Below are 21457 nucleotides of genomic sequence, written 5' to 3' on the forward strand. Positions count from 1 at the left end.
AGAACAGAGTTGGTGTAAGACGACTATAAAACCGGCAACCACTCCATAGGCGCTCGTAATTCGTTGACAGAAATTTAAACCGCTTTGTGGCTGTTATATGAGAAGTCCTTAAAATTCCCGAAGGTGATCTCATTGATAATCAATTCCAAAAAAAAAAAAAATTGCAAAGAAGAAAAACAACTGAAGAAAACCATAACGTTTGTCGGTCCATCGCTAACTTATGGATGTGAATTCAAAGTTGTTTCTAACTGAATTTTAAACAAATTCCATTGCTCTACGTGTCTACGTCAAGCTGTGCCTGTGAGGATATTAACTCAAACTGTGTATCTTTGGAAAAGTTTAACATTCACCGCCAACACCTTCACTACCTACCTACCTATCCAGAAACTACGAAACTTGTGGCGGTCATCATCAATCGATTGAACTTTCTACACACAATCTGCAAGCATCTTCCACGGTGTCCATAAGAACTCTGGGACTTGCTGATGCTTATCCCCATTTCGCATGGCGACGAAAGCAACAACAAAAATCCACAATTTTCAAGTAGTTTCGCTGCTTTCGTTTATGTAGCCGGACTGGCTGTTGGGTTCGTGGTTGCCACCATTAGTACCACTACAGCAACAGGAACACACACACACACCCATCCACAGAAAGTGTTCTCTTGCGGCAGGCAACGTCGATCGATTGTCGTATCATTCAACAACCAGAGTCAGTCAGTTGTCGGCTTTTTGGTTTGTATCGATTCGATCAGTTTGCAATTTGCTGTGATTCGTGTACGTTTTATGATTCGGAAAGATTTCGCGCAAGACTTGAAACATTTTTTATTCAAGAATAAGACAGATATTTTTGTGAATATTTCTCGAGATTTATGAATGAATTTGGTGAAATAAAAAAAATTATTTTAATTATCACTAAAAACACAACATTGAAACAATTTAAAATCACTCAAAGAGTGTAAAAGCAGAAAGAACAAAAGCAAAAAAGAAATTTATAATAACCAAGATTAAGAAGTGCAGTGTTAAAAGAAGTGATCCCAGTGCTTAATTATCGTTTTTGACCCATATTCTGTGGATTAAAAACTTTTCTTTGGATTAACAAGGAAATAAAAGCGGAACAGGGGACCTCCACCATTTGGATTATCTATATTTAATTTTTGGATTACTGTGTTATCTCCAGAGGCATAAACATGAAACTATTTCCTCTATTCTTGGCAAGTAAGTATTGAATGTTTTAGGAAGTAATGTTTCAAGACTAAAATGTTATGTTGAATTTAAAAATATATTTTTGCCAGACAATCTAAGGTCTGGATTTATGTTAGGCAATCGTAGGTAACTCAATCTTCAGTTTGTAAAGTGCATAAGAAAATTATAAATAAATAAATTGCAGCAAGTAAAATCGCCAATCGTAAATCAGGACATTCAAGGTGCTTTAAAAAAATGGGAAATATAATCTGCAGACCCCAACTCAATTTCAGAGAGGATAATACATTAATTCATTATGGCGATAATGAGTTGAAATGTGGTTAAATGTAAATATTAAGCAATAAATTAATACTTTTTTAGTTTAGGGGAAAGTGATAAGATAAAGGAACTCTTCCAAATCCGTTAAATTAAATAAAATATTCCAAAAGTTTGGACTAAATGATTGAAAATTTGGTAGTGACTTTCTTTAGCAATGTCTGTATTTGGTCGCTCATAAACAACTGACTGTTTTTTTTTTTTGGTTACCGACAGAAATCGGTAAAATTAAATCACAAAATTATAAACGAAGAGTATCAGGGCAATCATGAATATTTCCCTCGGAATTATTCAGCACTGAAAAGAATTTAAAAGGTGAAGTTCTTAAAAACTCAATATTTTAAAACGTAGAATCACCTAATTTTGGAAAATTCTTGCCTGATCGACAAAAATATTCCCTTTTTGGACATAAATACGGAAATAAAAAATTGTGAAAGTGGGGAAAGGGAACCAATTCCGCAGGGAATTTTTATTCATGATTGAATAAAGGTTGACATCACTGTTGCTATCGGTAGATCTTAGCGACTACTTTATTTCTGACGCTATGTTACCGAAAAAATTCGGTAATATAAAAAGTGTGTGTAATTCTGTCGTTAACTAGTTACAGAATCGACCTACTGGATATGTTTTTTTCGTGTCTAATATGTACGTTAAACCTTCAGCTTAATGCTAGATGTCGTACTTTGTCCAACACGTCGCACAATGGTACAGAATTCCAGTTTCCTGGCCTAAACCTCAGTTTTTATCATCACCGATTTAATTTACATTTCGAATTCAACAGTAAACATATTAAAACTAAGGAAACAAAAATTTAGGCCAAAATATTGGAAGGTGTGGGCGTGGCGTGACCGAAAATACATCTATTTTTTCTATTTAAGAAAATACGTAATTTTTGCAAATTTTTGGAAAAAGAAATATCTCGGAAAATACATATATGGAAAAATGTCTAAAATCGTCTTTTCCATTCCAAAAAAATCCGAAAAAAAAATTAATGCTACATCAATGATTTTTAGATTAAGAAAAAAATCGTCATTCCAAATCTGTTTTCGTTACCAACTTTGATCGTTGCGCGCAAAAGATTTGACCGTTTTAATTATGATAATTAGAAAAAAATTCTAAAAAAATCGCGGCTTAATATGGTTAGCTGTTATATCCTATTATCGTTAACTGAATTCGTAACCTTGGCGATGATGAAAAAAAATCGAAAAGTCTCAAGGGATTCGCGAAAAAACAAATTTGTTAAATAATTTCACATATTTACAATCGAATGACGTTTGTAAATTTTTAAGTAAAAAACAGTTTTTTTTTTTAAATTACGCACAAAAATTTCGGGTTTGGGCGTAGATTACTGTGATCCTATTAAGGCTACACGCTCATGTTATACATTAAAAACGCGAAATCGCCAGTACTAAAATCGAATAATATGCTTTTAGATAAACCCAGCTGCGCTTCCCGATTAAAGCAAAAATTCAAAAGGGGCATGTGACCTTCCCCGCATATTGACACTTAAATACGCGAAATCTCTGAGATTTTTAGACGTATTGGTATTTATTTCAATGGTAAATGTGGTCTGTATCATTATTGGCTGTTTTAAAAGTAGAAATTCGCGATCGCGTCCGGTTTCTAAAAATTTTATAATTACAGATGAGAGCCCTAAATTTAGTAAGTGGGACTACAACAACGATGTGAGCATAGATTTCAATGATTAGAAGAACTCGATAAGGACCATAGTTTTTAATACAGTAAAGTCACGATAATTCCAACTTTCGTTTAAAAGTTTTTATCAATATCTTTGTCATTGCGTTTATAACACATCGAAATATTGGTCTGAGACCCTACAAAGTATGTGTATTCTTGATAAGCATAAAATGCTAAGTCGATATAACCTGTTCGTCTGTTGAAATCAATATGCGCTCGCAATATATATGTAGGATAGAGCTTTATAATTCACGGTGCTCTTGAATCAAATTTAAATGGAAGGTGCTTACACCTGGGAAGTTTTTGCGGATTCTGAAACTACAATGTTCATAGATGAGAAAAATCAAAAAACAAAAAAAAAAAAAAATCGCCGGAGTGCTTTTTAAATAAATCGCGATTCAAGTTGACATTTTTAGGGGTTGTTTAGGTTATTGCGATTTTGCTTGGAAACCGCAAATCCTATCGAAATGGGACTAAAGAAAATGTTGTAGCTATGAAAATTCCCTACAAGATCGACCTTTATGGTATTTTCGTAGTTCTTACCATTTTTGAGATATAGAAGTTCAAATTGGGACAATGCACAGACTGTATGACCCCCCTTATAAAACAATGTCATGAAGGGTGCGCCTTAACTAACTTTTGATGAAAACTGCTTACACAGGGAAAGTTTTTGTGAATTCTGAAACAGCAGTGTTCATAGATGAGAAAAATCAAAAAACAAGAAAAAATCGCTGTAGGGATTTTTAAATATATCTCGGTCAAAATTCACATTTTTTAGGTGTTTTTTAGGTTTTCACGATTTTGCTTGGAAACCGCAAGTCCAATCGAAATGGAGCTAAAGAAAATGTTGTAGCTGTAAAAATTCTCTACACGATTGACGTTTATGATTTGTTCTCAGGCTGTACCATTTTTGAGATAAAGAAGCTCAGTTTACATTTTTAGGTTTTTTTGTTAGGGTTTCGCGATTTAGCTTATAGCTGTGAAAATTCTCTACAAGACTGGCTTATTTAATTTTTCCTAGGTTGTTAAATTTTTTTTATATATATAAGTTTAAGTTGGGAAATTGCAGTCATGACATTGTATTATAAGGAGACGATACACAATTGAATTTAAATTGATTTGTCCCAATTTCAACTTCTATATCTCAAAAGTTGTAAAACCTACGAAAATATCATTAAGGTCAATCTTGTAGAGAATTTTGATAGCTACAACATTTTCTTTTTTCCCATTTTGATAGGACTTGCGGTTTCCAAGCAAAATCGCAATAACCTAAACAACCCCTGAAAATGTCAACTTGAATCGCGATTTATTTAAAAAGCGCTCTGGCGATTTTTTTTTTTGTTTTTTGATTTTTCACATCTATGAACATAGTATTTTTAGAATCTGCAAAAACTTCCCAGGTGTAAGCACCTTCCAATTAGATTTGATTCAAGAGCACCGTGAATTTCGTTCAGAAGTTTATATTACTCTTAAGATGCTCGGTATTGAAAATAGACCTCGTCACTCCCTTTTACGACTCCGCCTTATGTGAGTTATAGTACGTTTATATATAACTGGATTTAATAAATCCACTGGATTTCCAATGTAAAACTCATTGTGTATACGTCAAATAAATCCTCATGAAGAACTTTAACCTGGAACAAGCTCTAATGGTGTTATTTTGATAAAAAAGAGGCTGTTTCTTGGTATTTCGGGTTCTTAATGAATAGAAAACTTCCACAAACACAACGATTAATATATGTTCATTTTGACGATACCTCCCGATTTAACGTGTTTTGATTTTGGTATTCCGTATTCTCCTTGGGTAAAAACATCGAGACATTTTATGAATTATTTAAAATTTCTGTCTTAAATCTAAAGATATCACTGTATGAGGGTTATGCCAAAACGTGGATTTTTTAATTTTTTACTTGTTTCGAAAATTCATCTGAAAATTAAATTCAAAATAAATAAAATCTTTAGGTATCGAAACTTGGGCCTTTTTGAAATAGAAAACCTTTTTTTTAGGGATTCTTTTCCAAACTAAAAAGTTTTGTAGGCAGGTTTTGCACCTGCTAAAAACCAGGAATGCTAAATAAGATTGATAAATACCTAACTAAGGTTTACACGGAGAACCCAAACAACGGACCAGCAACGCGGACCGGGTCAGCTAGTATAAAATATGAAATCCTTCTTTTTAGTGCAAAACTTAACCCAGCAAAAATTCGGATCCGTAAGTCATTATGTAAGCCATTACAAAGTAATGTAAACACAAATAACTATTTAAATTACTCCTTATTAAGTTATGAGTACGGTGGCACAGAGCTAGTGTGTCCGACTACAAATCAGAGTGTTGTGTGTTCAACGCTCACCGCCGGCCGTGTACTTTTTGTTAAAAAAGCAATGAACACTTGGTGGTGCACATGTAAACATTGAAACAACCATCAATGTTCGTGTGCGTGGCCTAGTATGTAGTGTGTTCGGCTACAAAGCAGAAGTTCGTGTGTTCAAATCCAGTAAGGGGCGAAATAAAATAAAAATATGACGTGTGTTGAAATTGAAAACAAATTCCACCTAAACTGTTCCAAAAATAAAAAGATTTTTTTGATCATATAACTTCCCAGCAAAAAGTTTGCCTCCAAAGAGGCAGTTAAATGATATGTACAAGTGATCTGGAAGTGCATCAAATTATGCATTTTCACTCATGATCTTTACAAGAGCGTGACTACTGAAAGAGGCACTCCATTGCACTGTATTTTAACTGACCCTTTGGCACTGCATTTTAACTGACCCTCTGGCACTGCATTTTAACTAACGCTTTGGCATTGCATTTTAACTAACCCTTTGGGGTAGAATAGGAGGCAGTCCAAAGCACGTGTTTTGATACAGGCATTCTGCGGAAATTGTGCAAGCAATTACAAAATATGCCAGAACAAATAAAATGCATTTATTATTTGTGTAAAACAAAAATATTAAGAACTTTATTACATTAACAAAAATTATGAAAATTCTCCATTAAATTCAATCGCAAACATGTGTGTTTCCTCCGCTCTCCATTTGTTCCAAGCTTAACTGTTTTTGCTTCATTTGCTAAATGGATTGTCTTCCCATCACCAGTTAAGATTTCGACATGTACTCCAACAGCACTCCATTCGGAAATTTTCTTCTCCTGAGTTACCGGAAAAATGTTCACAAATTAAATATTATTTAGTTTGTTTTAACAAATGTTTGGAAAAGTTAACACGCTTATCTCTTATTGGAAAATGTATGCCGCTGCCTGTAGAGATGTACAAACTGATTTATGTACTTTTGGACTGCATCCGGATGCTGTTAAATTGTGAGGAATTGGAGTGCCTTTTTCACGACTCCGCTGAACTGCATCCGGATGTTGTTAAAATGTGACAAGTGGATGTGATTCTTTGGATTGCATCCAAATGCGGTTATAATGTGAGGACTGGAGTGCCTTTTTCACGACTCCGGTTGAACTGCATCAAAACATGCCGTGACAGAACTAGTCCACATTGCACTACTTCCAATTTATTTTGCTGGGTTATTTTTCAACTTCCAGTGGCCGTAGAATAACTAGTTATTATAGTGGTCATAGAACAACTAGTAATTCATTGCAACATGCCCTTGATAAAATAATGGGTTAGTAGAGGGATTTGTAAGTAGTTATGGCTGCCAAAAATCTCTTACAAAACCCACTATTTTGGGTGGATTTTTTTTTTGCTGGGAAACAACATTCGAAAGTTCGATTTTCGCTTTAATTTTCTCAGGAACCACTTGATCGAATATTTATTGAAAGAAGTTTAAGATGTTACCTGAAAGAAGTTTTAGATGTTATAGTGGGAACATAGATTTTCGTTTGTACCAACAAATATTCATCATTATTGGTCTTGGTCTTATTTCGTTAAGACCAAATTGAATTACTCCTTTAGATATGTACCTTCCTTGCACTATTTGTTTTTTAATCCAGTTTAAAACCGTTTCTTTTATAGCTTTGAATTGTATATGTCAGTCGTCATTGACTCATAACTCATTTTTTGAGTTACCGACAAAGATCGGTAAAATTAAAACACAAAATTGTGAATGAAAACTTCCTGAGATATGAGCAGCGAATTTACCTTAAAACCCTACAGCGCACATAGAGGAAATGTATGTCAAAGGTTGATTAAAACTCTTAAATACTGTATGCAAAACTCATATTCGAACACCCTTCAAAACTGAGTAAAATCGGTATTTATGGCATGCTTTAATTAATTGGATAGAGCATATTTAAGAATAATTTACCTGAAACAAAGACTTATTTTAATTAGTTCCATCATTTACGGTAGATGGCGTTCAGAGTCGAGACAAAATTCATATTCGAACACCTTAAGGCACTACATTTTTGCAATTTTTGAAGTATTTTTCTGGGTAAAGTTCGACATTTTTGTACTTGACATAAAATGTACAGAAACATAAAATTCAGTAAAGTTAACGTTCGAATTTTTTTTAAAAAATTAAATTGTTTATAAATATACTAACTTTTCTACAAAACTAAGCAATATTGTTCAAGAAATAAATTTGAGTGGTACATTTTGGATGGACATTGCTAATAATAGCTAATCTAAGCTGTTCTATGACAAAATAAGTGGTCCTTATTAAAAATAAATGGTGCTAGCTCCTTAGAATTTAAGCCTGTCTAAGCTTATGACAGGACTTTACTCATTTATACGTATGAAAATTAACACGTATCCTTCACTAAGTTGTTTAAAATTTATTATAATATTAGTGTACAATTCAAAAATTCATTCTACAACAATAATTATGGATAATTGCAACGAAAAAATTGTTTTTAAAGTCGTAATATCGGCAGACTAGAACTTAATTTTTAGGTAGGTAATGAAATGGGGTAATCTCCACAAAAACGATTGATTTATCTGAAAGGTAGCTCATTGGTTATAGAAAATTAAAAAAAATAAACATTAATGTTTGATATGCATGAAAAAATGGCGAAAAAAGTCGTGGATCACAGGCAGAGCGAATAAGTTTTGTTTAGATCGCATTTCGACATTTAAATAGGATTCAACTAGTGATTTTCCATAATTATTGCAGTGACGTTAATTTCGGAGTCCTTCTCAAATATTCAAAACCGATTTTGCCCACTTAGTGAAGGATACGTGTTCATTTTCACACGTATAAATGAGAAATGTCCTGCCATAAGCCTAGACAGGCTTAAATTCTAAGGAGTTAGCACCATTTATTTTTAATAAGGACAACGTATTTTGTCATAGAACGACTAAGATTATCTATTATTAGCAATATCCATCCAAAATTTGCCATTAATATTCATTCCTTGAACAATATTGCTCAGTTTTGTAGAAAATTTAATTTATTTGTAAACAATTTAATTTTTTAAGAAATGCATTATATCTGCCATAAATACCGATTTTACTCATTTTTGAAGGGTGTTCGAATATGAGTTTTGCATACTGTAGCTCATTTGTAGTCCGATTGACATAAAATTTGGTACACATCATATTTTCCATCTAAAGACTAACTTTACAGAAAATAGCGAAAATTGGTCCAGGGCCCTATTCCACGAAACAACTTATCAACTTTTCATTTTGCACTTATCAATATTTTTGACAATGCTCAAAGTTAAGTGTTCCACAGAACCATTATTTTTTGATAAGTGATAAGTTGTTAATTATAAAGTGAGTTTGCTTACTTTTCAAAATAATGTAGCTCTTTTTTTGATTTCTGTTCCACAAACGTTATTTCTGCTAAGTGAAAAGTTGTAACGGCAAAGCGTATTTTGCTAAGATTTTGCAAAAAAAATTTGCTCTTTCGTTCCACAGAAAACTCTGCATTTTGATTTTGCAGATCAAATTTTGATAAATTTGCCATAAATTTGCGAGGTAAACGTTCTCTTTGCCAATGTACATTGTTAAAGCGAGATTTTGTTCGGAAATACTGAAAACACGGTTATGACAAGAAATTGTAAAGATTTTTCCGAACTTCTACCCTCTGAATCAACCATCCTACTTCGAACTCTCACTATCCGAAATTCCACCCTACGAACAACCCCATTCCGAACTTCCACCCTGCGAACAACCTCACAAATCGATGTTTCTCGATTTTACATTTAGACTAAACTCTATTTGAGAGACTATTTTTATTTATTACTATACCCTCCACCATAATATTTCATTTGTAACTCATCGAAATAATCATTTTATATTTTATATTTATATTTTTGATCAGCGTAAAATTCTAAGTTGATTCAACCACATCCGTCCGTCTGTTGTAATCACGCTATCTTCCGAACGAGTTGAGATAGGGGGATGAAATGCTGTTCACACGTGTCTTAAATCAAGTTGGAAGTTGAGCTTTGTTATAGCCCCCATATAGCAGTGCCGTCGATTTCAGCTATTTTAAGGCTTTTAGCTACATTTTCAGAACGAATTAGTCTTAATATGCTTCCAAAACTTACCGACATAGGCCCATCTTTTATTTTAGCCCCCCATATACCGCCCTATTTCAGCTAATTTGTGGTTATTAGCTACATTTCCAGGCCGAATTAGGTATAATTCAGTCAATCACCAAGAAACGTCTCCACAAAAAATTATGGATATAGGTCTACGTTTTTTTATAGCCTCCATATAGCAGTACCGTCCGATTTCAGCTATTTTAAGGTTTTTAGATACATTTCTAGAACGAATTAGTTATAAATTGACAAGTAACTTCTCTACTTTGTGGAGAAAGAAAACTAATTACTCTATGCCGAACATAACGCTTTTTACTTGTTTGATTTCGCTTAATTTTATTGTATTTTATTTTATTTGTATTTCCCTTCATTTTATTTTAGATTATTTTATTTCACTTAATTTTATTTTACTTTATTTTATTTATTTTTTAACTTTAATTTTATTTTATTTCACTTCTTTTATATTGTTTTATTTTTTTATTTTATTTTATTTTACTTCATTTGATTTATTTTGATCTTATTTTAATTTATTTCGTTTAATTATTATTTAATCTTTATTAAAATTATTTTATTTTATTTTTATTTCATATTAGTTCTTTTTGTTTTATTTTATTTTAATTTATTTTATTTTATTTTATTTTATTTTATTTTATTTTATTTTATTTTATTTTATTTTATTTTATTTTATTTTATTTTATTTTATTTTATTTTATTTTATTTTATTTTATTTTATTTTATTTTACTTTATTTCATTTTATTTTACTTTATTTCACTTAATTTTATTTTATTTTATTTCACTTTATTTTATTTTGTTTTATTTTAATTTATTTTATTCTATTTTATTTTACTTCATTTTATTTTATTTGATCTTATTTTACTTTATTTTAATTTAATTTCATTTATTTCGTTTAATTTTATTTTATTTTATATTATTTTATTTTAGTTTGTTTCATTTTATTTCAGTTTAATTTAATTTATTTAATTTTATTTTATTTTACGCTCGCCTCAATTTTACATGTCTTATTTATTATTGCCAAGTAAAAAATAATGCAAAGATGATAAAACGTTCTGTGGAACAAATATCATTCACACTTTGCAAGAGAACTGAGAGACTTACCAATATGGCGGAAAAATTGAGCAAGAGAGCACAACAACTGTGCTAAAAGAACAGTGATAGACAAATTTGCTAAGTGCAAGGGAAATTGAAAAGTAATTTTGTGGAACAAAAAAAGGTTATCACTTTTCAAAATAACTACTTTTTGATAAATGCAAAATGAAAAGCGATAAGTTGTTTCGAGGAATAGGGCCCAGGTTAGGATATAGCGTTTGATACGACTGCAGGAGCGTGAATTAAAATCACATTTACAGTTGGGGACATCGGATGCCAGGGGTACAAATAACATACATAGAATTTGAAAATTCTAATTTCATTTGAATAAAATTTATTTTTTGCTGTTTATTTGGTTAAAGTTTACTCTTTCACGTAAAACATTTCCAAAAAAATAAAAAGTTCTGGAGAACGCTGAAACCAAAATCTTTTTATATTTTGAAAAGTGTCATGCCTAAACTTTTTAAAATTTTGTCATAAGTTGAGAAAAACATGCGCAATTGTTTATGTTTGAATGAAACGACGGGGAAGTAGACTTTTCCAACTTTTCATTTTGACTTATCTTAAAAATTATCATATAAAATATGAATGAAAGAGCAGATGTAGCACCGCTGCTAAAGAGTAAAGTTGCAAAAATAATTTGAAATTTTGAAATGCTTATCTTGATCGCAGTCTATGCAAAAACAACAAATTTTGAATAATATATATTTCGCGAAAATATTGTCACATTCATATTCACCCAATTTCTTAGTATTCGAAAATGTACTTTTTTGCTTTTATCATGGCTGAGTTCAATCGACTATGGCGTTGGATTAGTTAACCTCAGAAAGTTGCGGATGGTAATAGCGAATGGAGAAAAGTGTAGGATTGCTGATTACCAACAGTTTGTTTTTAAAAATGCGATTTCTATACTAAGAGTTTTGGGGCGGTTAACAAGAGAGAGTTAAAACAAAGAAAAAGTTAAAAATAATTGGAATGGCGTTAACTATGTTTGGCCGCGCCGAACTTTTTATATCCTCCATCACGAGTTATATTGAAGTAAAATGGAACAACAAAACATGGCATCCAAAATTGGAGAAGTAATGCAAAAGATTGGTGCGTTTGGAAATCTATTCATTTTAAATGAAAACTTTTATAAAGGAAATAAATGCCAAATGAAAAAAAAAAAAAAAATAAAGAAAATATTTTTCGTTTCAAATTTTCATCCTTTCAATCCTGCCCCAGGAAGATATTCAGGGCAATTATGAATATTTCCCTCGGAATTTTCTGCACGGAAAATAATTTTATAAAGTGAAAATCAAAACTATTAAAATCACTTAACTATGAAATATTCCCGCCGAAGCGGCGAAAATACTAACTTTTTAGACATGAATATGGAAATAAAAATTTGGGGAAAGAGAACAAATTCCGCGCGGAATTTTTATTCATGATTGCCCTGATTACACTGTGAACACAAATTTGGGGCAGAGATAATTCCTTTTGGAGATGAAAGCCCTTGGTGAGTATATTAAGAACCCCGAAGGACAGATCCGCCGTGAGTCGAACTTTCGCGTTATGGCGTGATAAAGTTTTTGTTACAGACACTGTAAGCCATCAGGAAATAGCGTTAAATCTTTTTTCACTGTTGCTTTATTTTATTTTTGAGATGACATGTCTTCATAAATTTAGCTGCAAAAATGCTAAAATGGCCACACTGTCACCATGGCCTTTCTTCCCCAAGAGAAAGTTTCCGTGCCCCAGACTTTCACCTCCATTTTGTTGCACAGTGTTATAAGTTGGTTTTGGCCAAAAAGTTTGTAACACATCGGAATAATGGTCGTAGACCTATACTTATATATACCAAAATTAATGTATCGACGAGCTAAGTCCATCGTCACGAAATTTTGGGGGCTGATGGGGGTTCCGGAGGAGAAGAAGCCTATTGATTTTGGTGATGGTCGGATAATATTCAGGCCTCCGAATGGGCAAAATCTTATTTGGAGAAAAAGTCAACGTCTTATTACAAAGCGAATATAATATCTCCGCTTCTATAAATTATTAATTTGGAATATTCTATAAAGCAAAACCTGGCAATGAAGAAGAATATATCACGTTACAACCATGTAAACTAGGTGGTTTATGTTGGTCAAACAACGGAGATATCGTTAATCCAACACAAGTTTTAATTTTTGCAATTTTAATTGTAATGACGAAAACCACAGCTTTGGTTGGGGACATTCCAAATGCAAAGTAGAAAATTACGCCTTTACAACGATGCAAGGTGGGTTAGAGTAGGTGGTCAAACAACGGAAATATCGCAATAGTCGGTTATACATCCCATTTTTCCATTTTCTTTGTAATCACGCTACAGGTCGCAATTTTGATCGAATTGTCACAAAAATGTTGGTGGTTAATGGGGGTCCCAGAGAGGAATGATCACATTGAGTTTGGTGGTAGTCAGATAATATTCCCTAAAAGAAATGTTTACCAGTGAAAAGCTTATGTTGTTGGTGTTGTTGTTGTTATAACAGTGTTTGTTATTATGTTTGTATGTTCGTTCTTCTGTTCAATCTGGCTCTGGGTCTATCTCCAGTTCCAGGAAAGTGGCTGCTTCGATGGGATGTAACCACAGATCCACTGGAGTTAGATGAGTAGGTTTGGCTGGACAGTTGAAAAGGTGATTTGTGTCGTGCGGGACACATGCCACATACTGGGCAGATGTCTTGTACGGCGCGGTCGATTTCCGCCCAATAAGAATTTAGGCGACTGCAATATCCCGAGCGTAGTTGAGCCAAAACTACTCTAGTTTATCGTGGCAGCTGACGCTCTTCAGCTGCAATAGATGGGGGATGTATTTCGATGACTTTATTCACACTATAATTGCTTAAGGCCTTGGCAACTGCATCCGTGTGAATAATATTTAAACCTGCTTGATATGTCTGTTGATCTAGGGGTTCTCTCCTGTATCGTTGGACCTCTCCCTCTAGAGCATGGATATCCTTCCTGATCTGCATGTATGTGTCGGGCCTACCCACAAGATGGTGATTGGGATGGCTCACACGGTAACATCCAAGCAGGTACTACAACGAAAGCATCTCATTGTGTTACTTTACTGGAAGAATCTTTGCCTCCTCATGTAGATGGTCCACTAAAAGATTTAAGGAGGCACCATGTTGCTGTTCTCAGGGCGGCATTCTGGCAAGTTTGAATCTTTTTCCAATTCGTATCACATAATCTCGGGGACCAGACTGGCGCCGCATAGCATACCACAGACCGACCTATCGCGTTATATGTGGTCAACAAGGTTTATTTATCTGCACCCCAAGTGCTGCCGGCCAGGGACTTGAGGACCTTGTTCCTACTTTTCAGTTTGTCGCAGATAGCTGTGGCGTGCGCGCACGACGAGAAAGTAGTGTCGAATGTGACCCCTAAAATTTTGGGGCAGTTTCTGGTCGAAATTCTGCTACCGTCGACCACGACATTCAATTCTCTTCCAAACTGCGCTGTCCATGAGGTGAACAGAGTACATATTCCTCGAATGGAAAAAGGTGGTAAAATCGGTTTAATAGTTGTTCAGTCTCTCACAGATGTCATCAGGATAGATACCAGACGCCAGGATTGTGCAATCATCCGCATACGTTACGATCACGATGCCGTCTGGAGTGGGCGGAATACAGGAGAGGTAGAGGTTAAACAGTTGCGGAGATATCACCCCACCTTGGGGAACTCCCTGTTTCACTCTACGGAGTTTGGACTTCTTGCTCCTGAATTCCACGTACGACTGGCGTCCACACATATAATTGACTATCCAACGTTTCAAGCTTGGTTGGAGGGTTGTCTGCTCAATGTCCTCAAAGAGCGTGGAGTGCCTGACTGAATCAAAGGCGTTTAATACGTCAAGCGCCACCATAACTGTTCTATCGCACGGCCGTCTCTGGTTGAGTCCTTGACAAATATGTGTGGTAATGGCGTGCAGCGCAGTTGTCGTGCTGTGCTGCTTACGGAATCCATGTTGATGATCGGCAACTTGATAGCTGTTTCTGATACTGGGGAGGACTAAGGTCTCAAGGGTCTTTGCTACGGGCGACAAAAGCGAAATCGGTCTGTACGATTCACTTTTGCTGGCATCCTTGCCGGGCTTCCGTAGTGGGACCACCCTGCCCATTTTCCAGACTTCGGGAACAATGAAGGTGGATAGCGACAAGTTGAGAACTTTAGTGAGTTACTCCACTCCCGGCTCATCCAGCTGCTTCAGCATTACCATGGAGATTCCATCAGGGCCCAACGCTTTGGATGATTTAGCGTTCCTGATGGCATTGGCAACATCATCCATTGTAAACTGTGGTGGTTCCTCCTCGGCAGGAAAAGATCTGATGCGACGCAATACTCTTCTCTTCGCCCTGTCACTCTCGGGGTGCTCGACAAACTGTCGATTGAAATAACTTACGCACCTCTTCGGGTCAGTCAACGTAACGTCGCCAAACGTGACAGAGGTCCTATCTTCCCTTCTTCTAGGGTTCGAGAGTGACTTAACCGTTGCCCACAATTCACCTATACCGGTTCCAATGTTGCAACTCTTCAGATGATTTAACCACTTGTTCCGCTTATGCTCGCCGACAAGCCTGTTAACTTCCAGTGTCAGCTCCCTGACTCTGGGGTCATTGGGGTTGGTTCGGCGAAGCTCATCACGCTCATCTGCTAATCCCGTCGCCTCTGTTGGGAAGTTTGGTCTTACTTCGGGTATTCGACCAGCAGGGATATGGCGAGCGGCTGCAGCAGTGATGATGTCGCGGAAAGGATTCCGCTATCCGAACATCAGAAGGATTGGGCAGTTCTCTGAAGCGGTGATTGGTGAACTCTCTGAAACCCGGCCAATCAGCTTTCCCATGATTGACGAATGTGCGGCGTTCAGAGGTAATGAAATCGGGTGGTCTGCTAATGGAGACAATTATGGGGAGATGGTCTGATCCAAGGGAAATGACGGGTTGCCAGATAACGTCATTTGTCAGACCAGGTGACACGATGGTTATGTCTGGCGATCTGTGATACTCTCCTCTAATTCTGGTAGGGGCGTCCTCATTGACCGTGCAAAACGTAGAGCTGTCAATGCTCAGCCAGCGCTGTACCTCTCTGGTCTGAAATGTCCAAAGACGTAACCCTCATAGGCTTACGTTGAGGGTCACGTCTTTGGGCATTTCAGGTGACGATTTGTACATCGTAATCTTTCTTCCAAATATACATCAAATTGGAATATGGGTTATATAGGTACACTTCTTCCGCTACACCTCCCCCACAAAACTTAAAACATGTAGGATTTTTTAAAATTTTATGGAATTGTTAATCAAATGCAAATAAAAGGACAGATACAATTATAGGCATTTTGTCAATTTGTCATTCGAATATATAGATAAATACATTTTCATAAACATTTTCCCTTAGATCATTCATTATTTTTTTCAAATCAGATCATCTCTCAATTAGTCATACAGAAAAGATCCACTTTGTATGCAAATCTTCTACAATTTTAACTATTTTATATTACAATTTAAAACAACAACAAAACATTGTAATTATCAAATGATGGGAATACTAATTGTCGAATGAAATTAGATAACCGATAATCAGTGTCGACATTTAAATGCAGCCGAGACCAATGTTGATGATGGAATTCATCTCCATGGAACTCATTGCCGCCACTAGGTCTGGTCTTGTCTGGTTTGTTTGCATTTCAGTCGTAAAAGATATGCGTCATTAAAAATTGTTGTGTGATGTTTTTTTTTTTCAAAAGTGCAATATTAAATATTCATAACAGCTCCTCTGAGCATTATACGACCGAGCGAGTTGAATGCATGGCAAATAGGATTCTGAAGCAGTGCAAATGCACTTGTATTTTGTGATATGGATCACGTGAGAGTGTGTGTGTGCGTGTTTTCAGTTACTCAATAGTCATAAAAATCCAATGAAATTTGCATGTTTATTCTACGAATTATTCTATCGTTATTCAATAATGGGTGTGTTTGGGAATGTTTTTAAAAATTTCACTTCAACCAAAATAATAAAACCATCATTTCACACACACACAGACAGAGATTTTCTTTTCAAGTGTGTTCATCTTCTCTGACGGCAGAATTTTTTAAAAAAAAAAAAAATAAACTCTTCTTGCAAACTGTGTTATCAGGAAATTATTCATTGATGATGATTTCATTGCCTATTTGGCGATTAGAAACAATTTGCGTAAATTCACAAGTATTCTATGTATGTATGTACAGATGCTTGTATAAACATACATATTTCGTATGATTTGCTGAAACATTACTTTGCTTCTTTCTTTTCTTTTTTTTCAAATAGAGGTCGGCCAATGAACTTTAAAATTCGCATAGTAAAATGCCAATGGAAAATTTTGAAATGTTTTAAAACCTTGACGATTTTTTTTTTTTTGCAAAAATCGTGTGTAGATTGGAATCAGTTGTTGTATAATGCAACAATGTGTGTTTGTTGGTAGTTAAATAATTTAGTTTGTCATTCAAAATTCTTTGGGTGATGAAATCCTTTAGATAGTATATTCAGAGTCTCAATTTCTTGATCAATTTCTTGAGTTAATGGCGTAATGATTTTTTCGATTTTCCTCCGAAAATGCGCTGAACCGGCAAAAGTATGGGTATGATTAAAGCTCAAAAATTTGCGGGGATAAAGATAAGTAGAGCTTTTTTATCACACTAGCCTACGAAAAACATAATATCGCTGTAAACAGGGCCACTAGGTAAACCTTCGGTAAAAATGTCCAAAGGATCCTCGAACATACCCTTAACCATAAGGATTGGACAGATAGGGCCCAAATTTGAACTAAACTAAGTTTCGACAATATTTAGAGATACAAAGTTTGGACCAAATCGGTTGCTATGTCTAATATTCGAAGAAATATTATAATATCAAAAGTGTGGACGAACGCAGTATTCGGTTCGAGCTCTCCACCCACTACATATGGTGCAATAGGGGGTTTTTACAACTTTCGGGCTGTTTCCTCAAGAAGTATGGACATGCCCCTGAAAAAACTTTTACTGTCGTAATTGAGGCAGCGAATGCAAGGTGCTTCAACAAAAATCACAATGATTCGAGAGCAGGTCTTAAAGTGAACTTAACCGAAAATTTGTGTGGGAGGTTCCAAAAGGAGAGGACAAATATAGTCCATATTCGAACCTGATCTATATCTGGTAGATATATTAGGATGTGTAAAGTATGGACCAAACCCAACACTCTCTTCAAGAGTTATCGTGCGCACAATTTTTCCCCACATTTTGGAACTTTTGTGGGGGAGGAATCTGAAAGAGTGGACCGATATGGCTTATCTTCGAACTTAAACTTAGTTTGGACAAAATATTAAGAATTCAATAAACTCACAAAAATATATGAAGACTGAACACCAAATTTCTGTAATTTTAGGTGGATAATGTTGCTAAAATCTTAAAAACCCGAAAATAGGGCGGTACCGTTCAACGGGGGTTATATCAAAACGTGAACCAATACCAACAATTCTCTGTAAAAATATTTCGCAAGACCTGGCGAAGACTAAATACCAAATATCAGCTACATTGGTTGTTTAATGTGGTTAAAACCTTGAAAATACCGAAAATCGGGCGATACCGTTCTATTGGAGCTATATCAAAACGTGAACCTATGTACATAATTTTTATCAGAAAAGTTTTTTGGTCCATTGGGAACACTCCATGTAAAATTTCGGCGTATTTGGGCGTGAAACATATTTAAAATCTTCAAAATTCCGAAAATCGGGAGGTACCGTTACATGGGGTCTATATCAAAACGTGGACCTATGTCCATAAATTTTATCGGAAAAGTTTTTTGTAAAGTGAAAACCCCGCATCTCAAAGTTCAACCAATTTGGTTGATAAGTTTAGCTAAAATATTCAAAATACCGAAACAATTAGAAGTACCGTTGCATGGGGACTATCCCAAAACGTGGACCGACCTTCCCAATTTTTTGCTCTCGACATTGTGAGTGAACTATAAGATTTATACCAAAATTCATCTGCCAACGCCAACTCCTTTTATATTTGGCCACCTTTGCAGCGTTTTTTTGAGGTTATGCGCCATTATCTCAGGAACTATGGACTTGCCCTCGAAAAAAATTACAATGACGTAACGGGGGCCGCAAGAACATTCTGTTACAAAAAATTTCACAACGATTCGTGTGGTGTCACTAAACTGCAGTTATTTCAAATTTTGTGTGGGAGGTACCTGAAGGTGTGGACCGATATAATCCATATTCGAACCTGATGTATGCCTAGAGGTAGTATTACCATATGCAAAGTTTGGTTCAATTCGGTTTCTCCCTTCGAGAGTTATCGTGCGCACAAGTTTTGCGACATTTTTTTGCATTTGTGGGGGAGATACCTGACCTATATGGCCCATCTTCGAACTTAAATCAAATCAGGACAAAATATTTCGATACCCAAAATTTGAACCGAATCGATTGATCCGTTCGAGAGTTATCGTGCGCACCAGCCAGCATGACAGACAGACGGACGGAAATTGCTAGATATACTCAAAATTGTCTGAAACGGATATAGTACAAACATACTTGGTGTCTAAAACCATTATTTCGATGAGGCACATTTTTGGTCGTAGCAAAGTGTATATACCCTCTTTAGCCTAAAGGCTGAGGGTATAAAAACGCGTTTTTCGAACCGGGTTCAAATACACGATTATTCTTATCTTTCTTTTGGGTTCTTAATAAATTTACCAAAGGTTTACATTCTCAAAATGAATTATCCAATTTTTGTTTTAAATTTTTAGTGATATATTTTTTTTCAGTATTATATTTTTCAATAAATGTTTCTCTTTCTTTTGCAGTGGCCATTTTCATTGTTTCCTTCGTGCACTCAGCTCCAGCACCCGGAGATTCGGAATGTGAGTTCAATTGCGATCTGCAGGACTATAAACCGGTGTGCGGTACAGACGATAGTGGCGATACCAAAACTTTCAACAATATGTGTATAATTAAGACAGAAAATTGTTTGCGAAAGACCTGTAAGTCTTTATTCTTCACACTTTTTTATTATGTTCGAAAGAATTTTCTAACTATATTTTTATTCTTTTACAGCATATCAGAAAACTGGCGACGGTGATTGTCCTTAGAAGAAAATGTTGACCCAATACTTTACTTCTTAATTTCATACTTTAAATATTTCGAAATAAAAAATTACCATAATTCTATTTACTATTTCTAATATTAATTATTTAGATTTAAGATCAGTCAATCAATCAATAATCACTGTAATTATTTGTATGTATATCTTTGTATTTCTTTAATTTTCATTGCGTAAATCATTTTTTTTTAATATTTTCACAGTCCAATTAGAGCTAGAATAACACACACATCTGTCATGTCTAATAGTTTTAACACTAAAAAATAAAACACATTTAATTTAATACAGCACCTCAAAATTACTATAGGACCCACCACAACACAATCGCCACCAACACCACCAAAACCACCAATTGAAATACATACATAAAACATTATTCTTATAACAAATCCGAATTTCAGAAAAATCAAAACCATTAAAAAAATTATGATGATGAATTTGATTTATCTAAAAAAATGTCTTCAATTTGTACGATGATGATGGTATTGTGTGATATTTTTAAGAGAAAACAAACAAAATAATAAAAACAATTAAAATTTCATTTATTTTATAACATTTTGTGTAACTCATAATAAGCTATTGTATACAAATGAAAATTTAAATAAAAAACAAACAAAACAAATTCTTCAGGTTTCTAAACTTTTTTAATTGAATTATTCAGATATCAGTACATAATAAAAAAAACGGTACACCCAAATTCACATGCACCTTCTTTTATTTTCATGGACTTGAATATAACATAAATGTAACACAATTACAGCATACTTTTAGGAGCTCCATGAACAAATATCAGTTGCTATAAATTGGCTCATGGAAGTATGTTGTCGAATATTACATATTAATATTTAATATTAACTAAATATCTGTTTACAACTATTTTAGCTGGAGCACGTTTATCCATTCACGGCACATGACCTAGCCAGCATTTTTTTGTGTAATTTAAAACGACTTTTTTCTCAGCAATACTCATTGTCTGCCTAAAAATACAAATGCTTCTAAGCCATTGAACAATACAACAGTGTTTCATATATGTATATATATTTAATTTATTTTGTATATATGTTAGACCTGGGAGTATGCTCCCACAATCTGTCAAACACATAATCTAAGATGGCATGAAAATTAAAATCGGAGCACTACTGAACATGAGATAAGTTTAGCTGTGCTGCTTACGGAATCCATGCTGATGATCAGCATCTTGATAGCTATTTCTAACGCTGGGGAGGACCAAGGCCTCAAGGGCCTTTGTTACAGCTTTTTTAAAGATTTTTAGGAGCAACTAAAAAAACAATAAGCGTGGATTTGTTTAAAGATTTTTAGAAGCAACCAAATGGGAAATAAGCGTAGATTTTTATAGTAACCAAAAATGACAATAGGCGTGAATTTTTTAAAGATTTTTAGGGGCAACCATAGAAGACAATAGGCGTGTTTTTTTTAAGATTTTTAGGGGCAACCATAGAAGACAATAGGCGTGTTTTTTTAAAGATTTTTAGAGTTACCAAATAGGCGTGGATTTTTTAAAGATTTTTAGGAGTTACCA

At 34.5% G+C, this 21457-nt stretch overlaps 1 protein-coding gene and 1 long non-coding RNA gene across 2 annotated transcripts in view; one reads left to right on the plus strand and one right to left on the minus strand.

Annotated features, from left to right (window-relative positions):
• The window catches only part of LOC141393568 (uncharacterized), a 55331-nt gene that overhangs the window by 19018 nt on the left and 14856 nt on the right, over positions 1-21457 (minus strand). The gene's annotated exons all lie outside the window — the stretch shown is intronic.
• Positions 6-20539, plus strand: peg (pegasus). Its single transcript, XM_073966545.1, has 3 exons — positions 6-1214; positions 19622-19798; positions 19872-20539. Exons 1-3 carry the CDS (start codon positions 1187-1189, stop codon positions 19904-19906), a joined length of 240 nt encoding a protein of 79 aa, XP_073822646.1. The 5' UTR covers positions 6-1186; the 3' UTR covers positions 19907-20539.

Source organism: Musca autumnalis, unplaced genomic scaffold (genome assembly GCF_047663935.1).
Source record: "Musca autumnalis isolate F117 unplaced genomic scaffold, ASM4766393v1 scaffold_1, whole genome shotgun sequence".
Taxonomy (NCBI): domain Eukaryota; kingdom Metazoa; phylum Arthropoda; class Insecta; order Diptera; family Muscidae; genus Musca; species Musca autumnalis.

Excerpts from the sequence above, each read along its gene's own strand:
- peg (XM_073966545.1), top strand. The coding sequence starts at position 1,187 with ATGAAACTATTTCCTCTATTCTTGGCAA. Across the intron at positions 1,215-19,621 it reads ATTTCCTCTATTCTTGGCAA|TGGCCATTTTCATTGTTTCC; the intron begins GTAAGTATTGAA and ends TTTCTTTTGCAG. Across the intron at positions 19,799-19,871 it reads AAATTGTTTGCGAAAGACCT|CATATCAGAAAACTGGCGAC; the intron begins GTAAGTCTTTAT and ends ATTCTTTTACAG.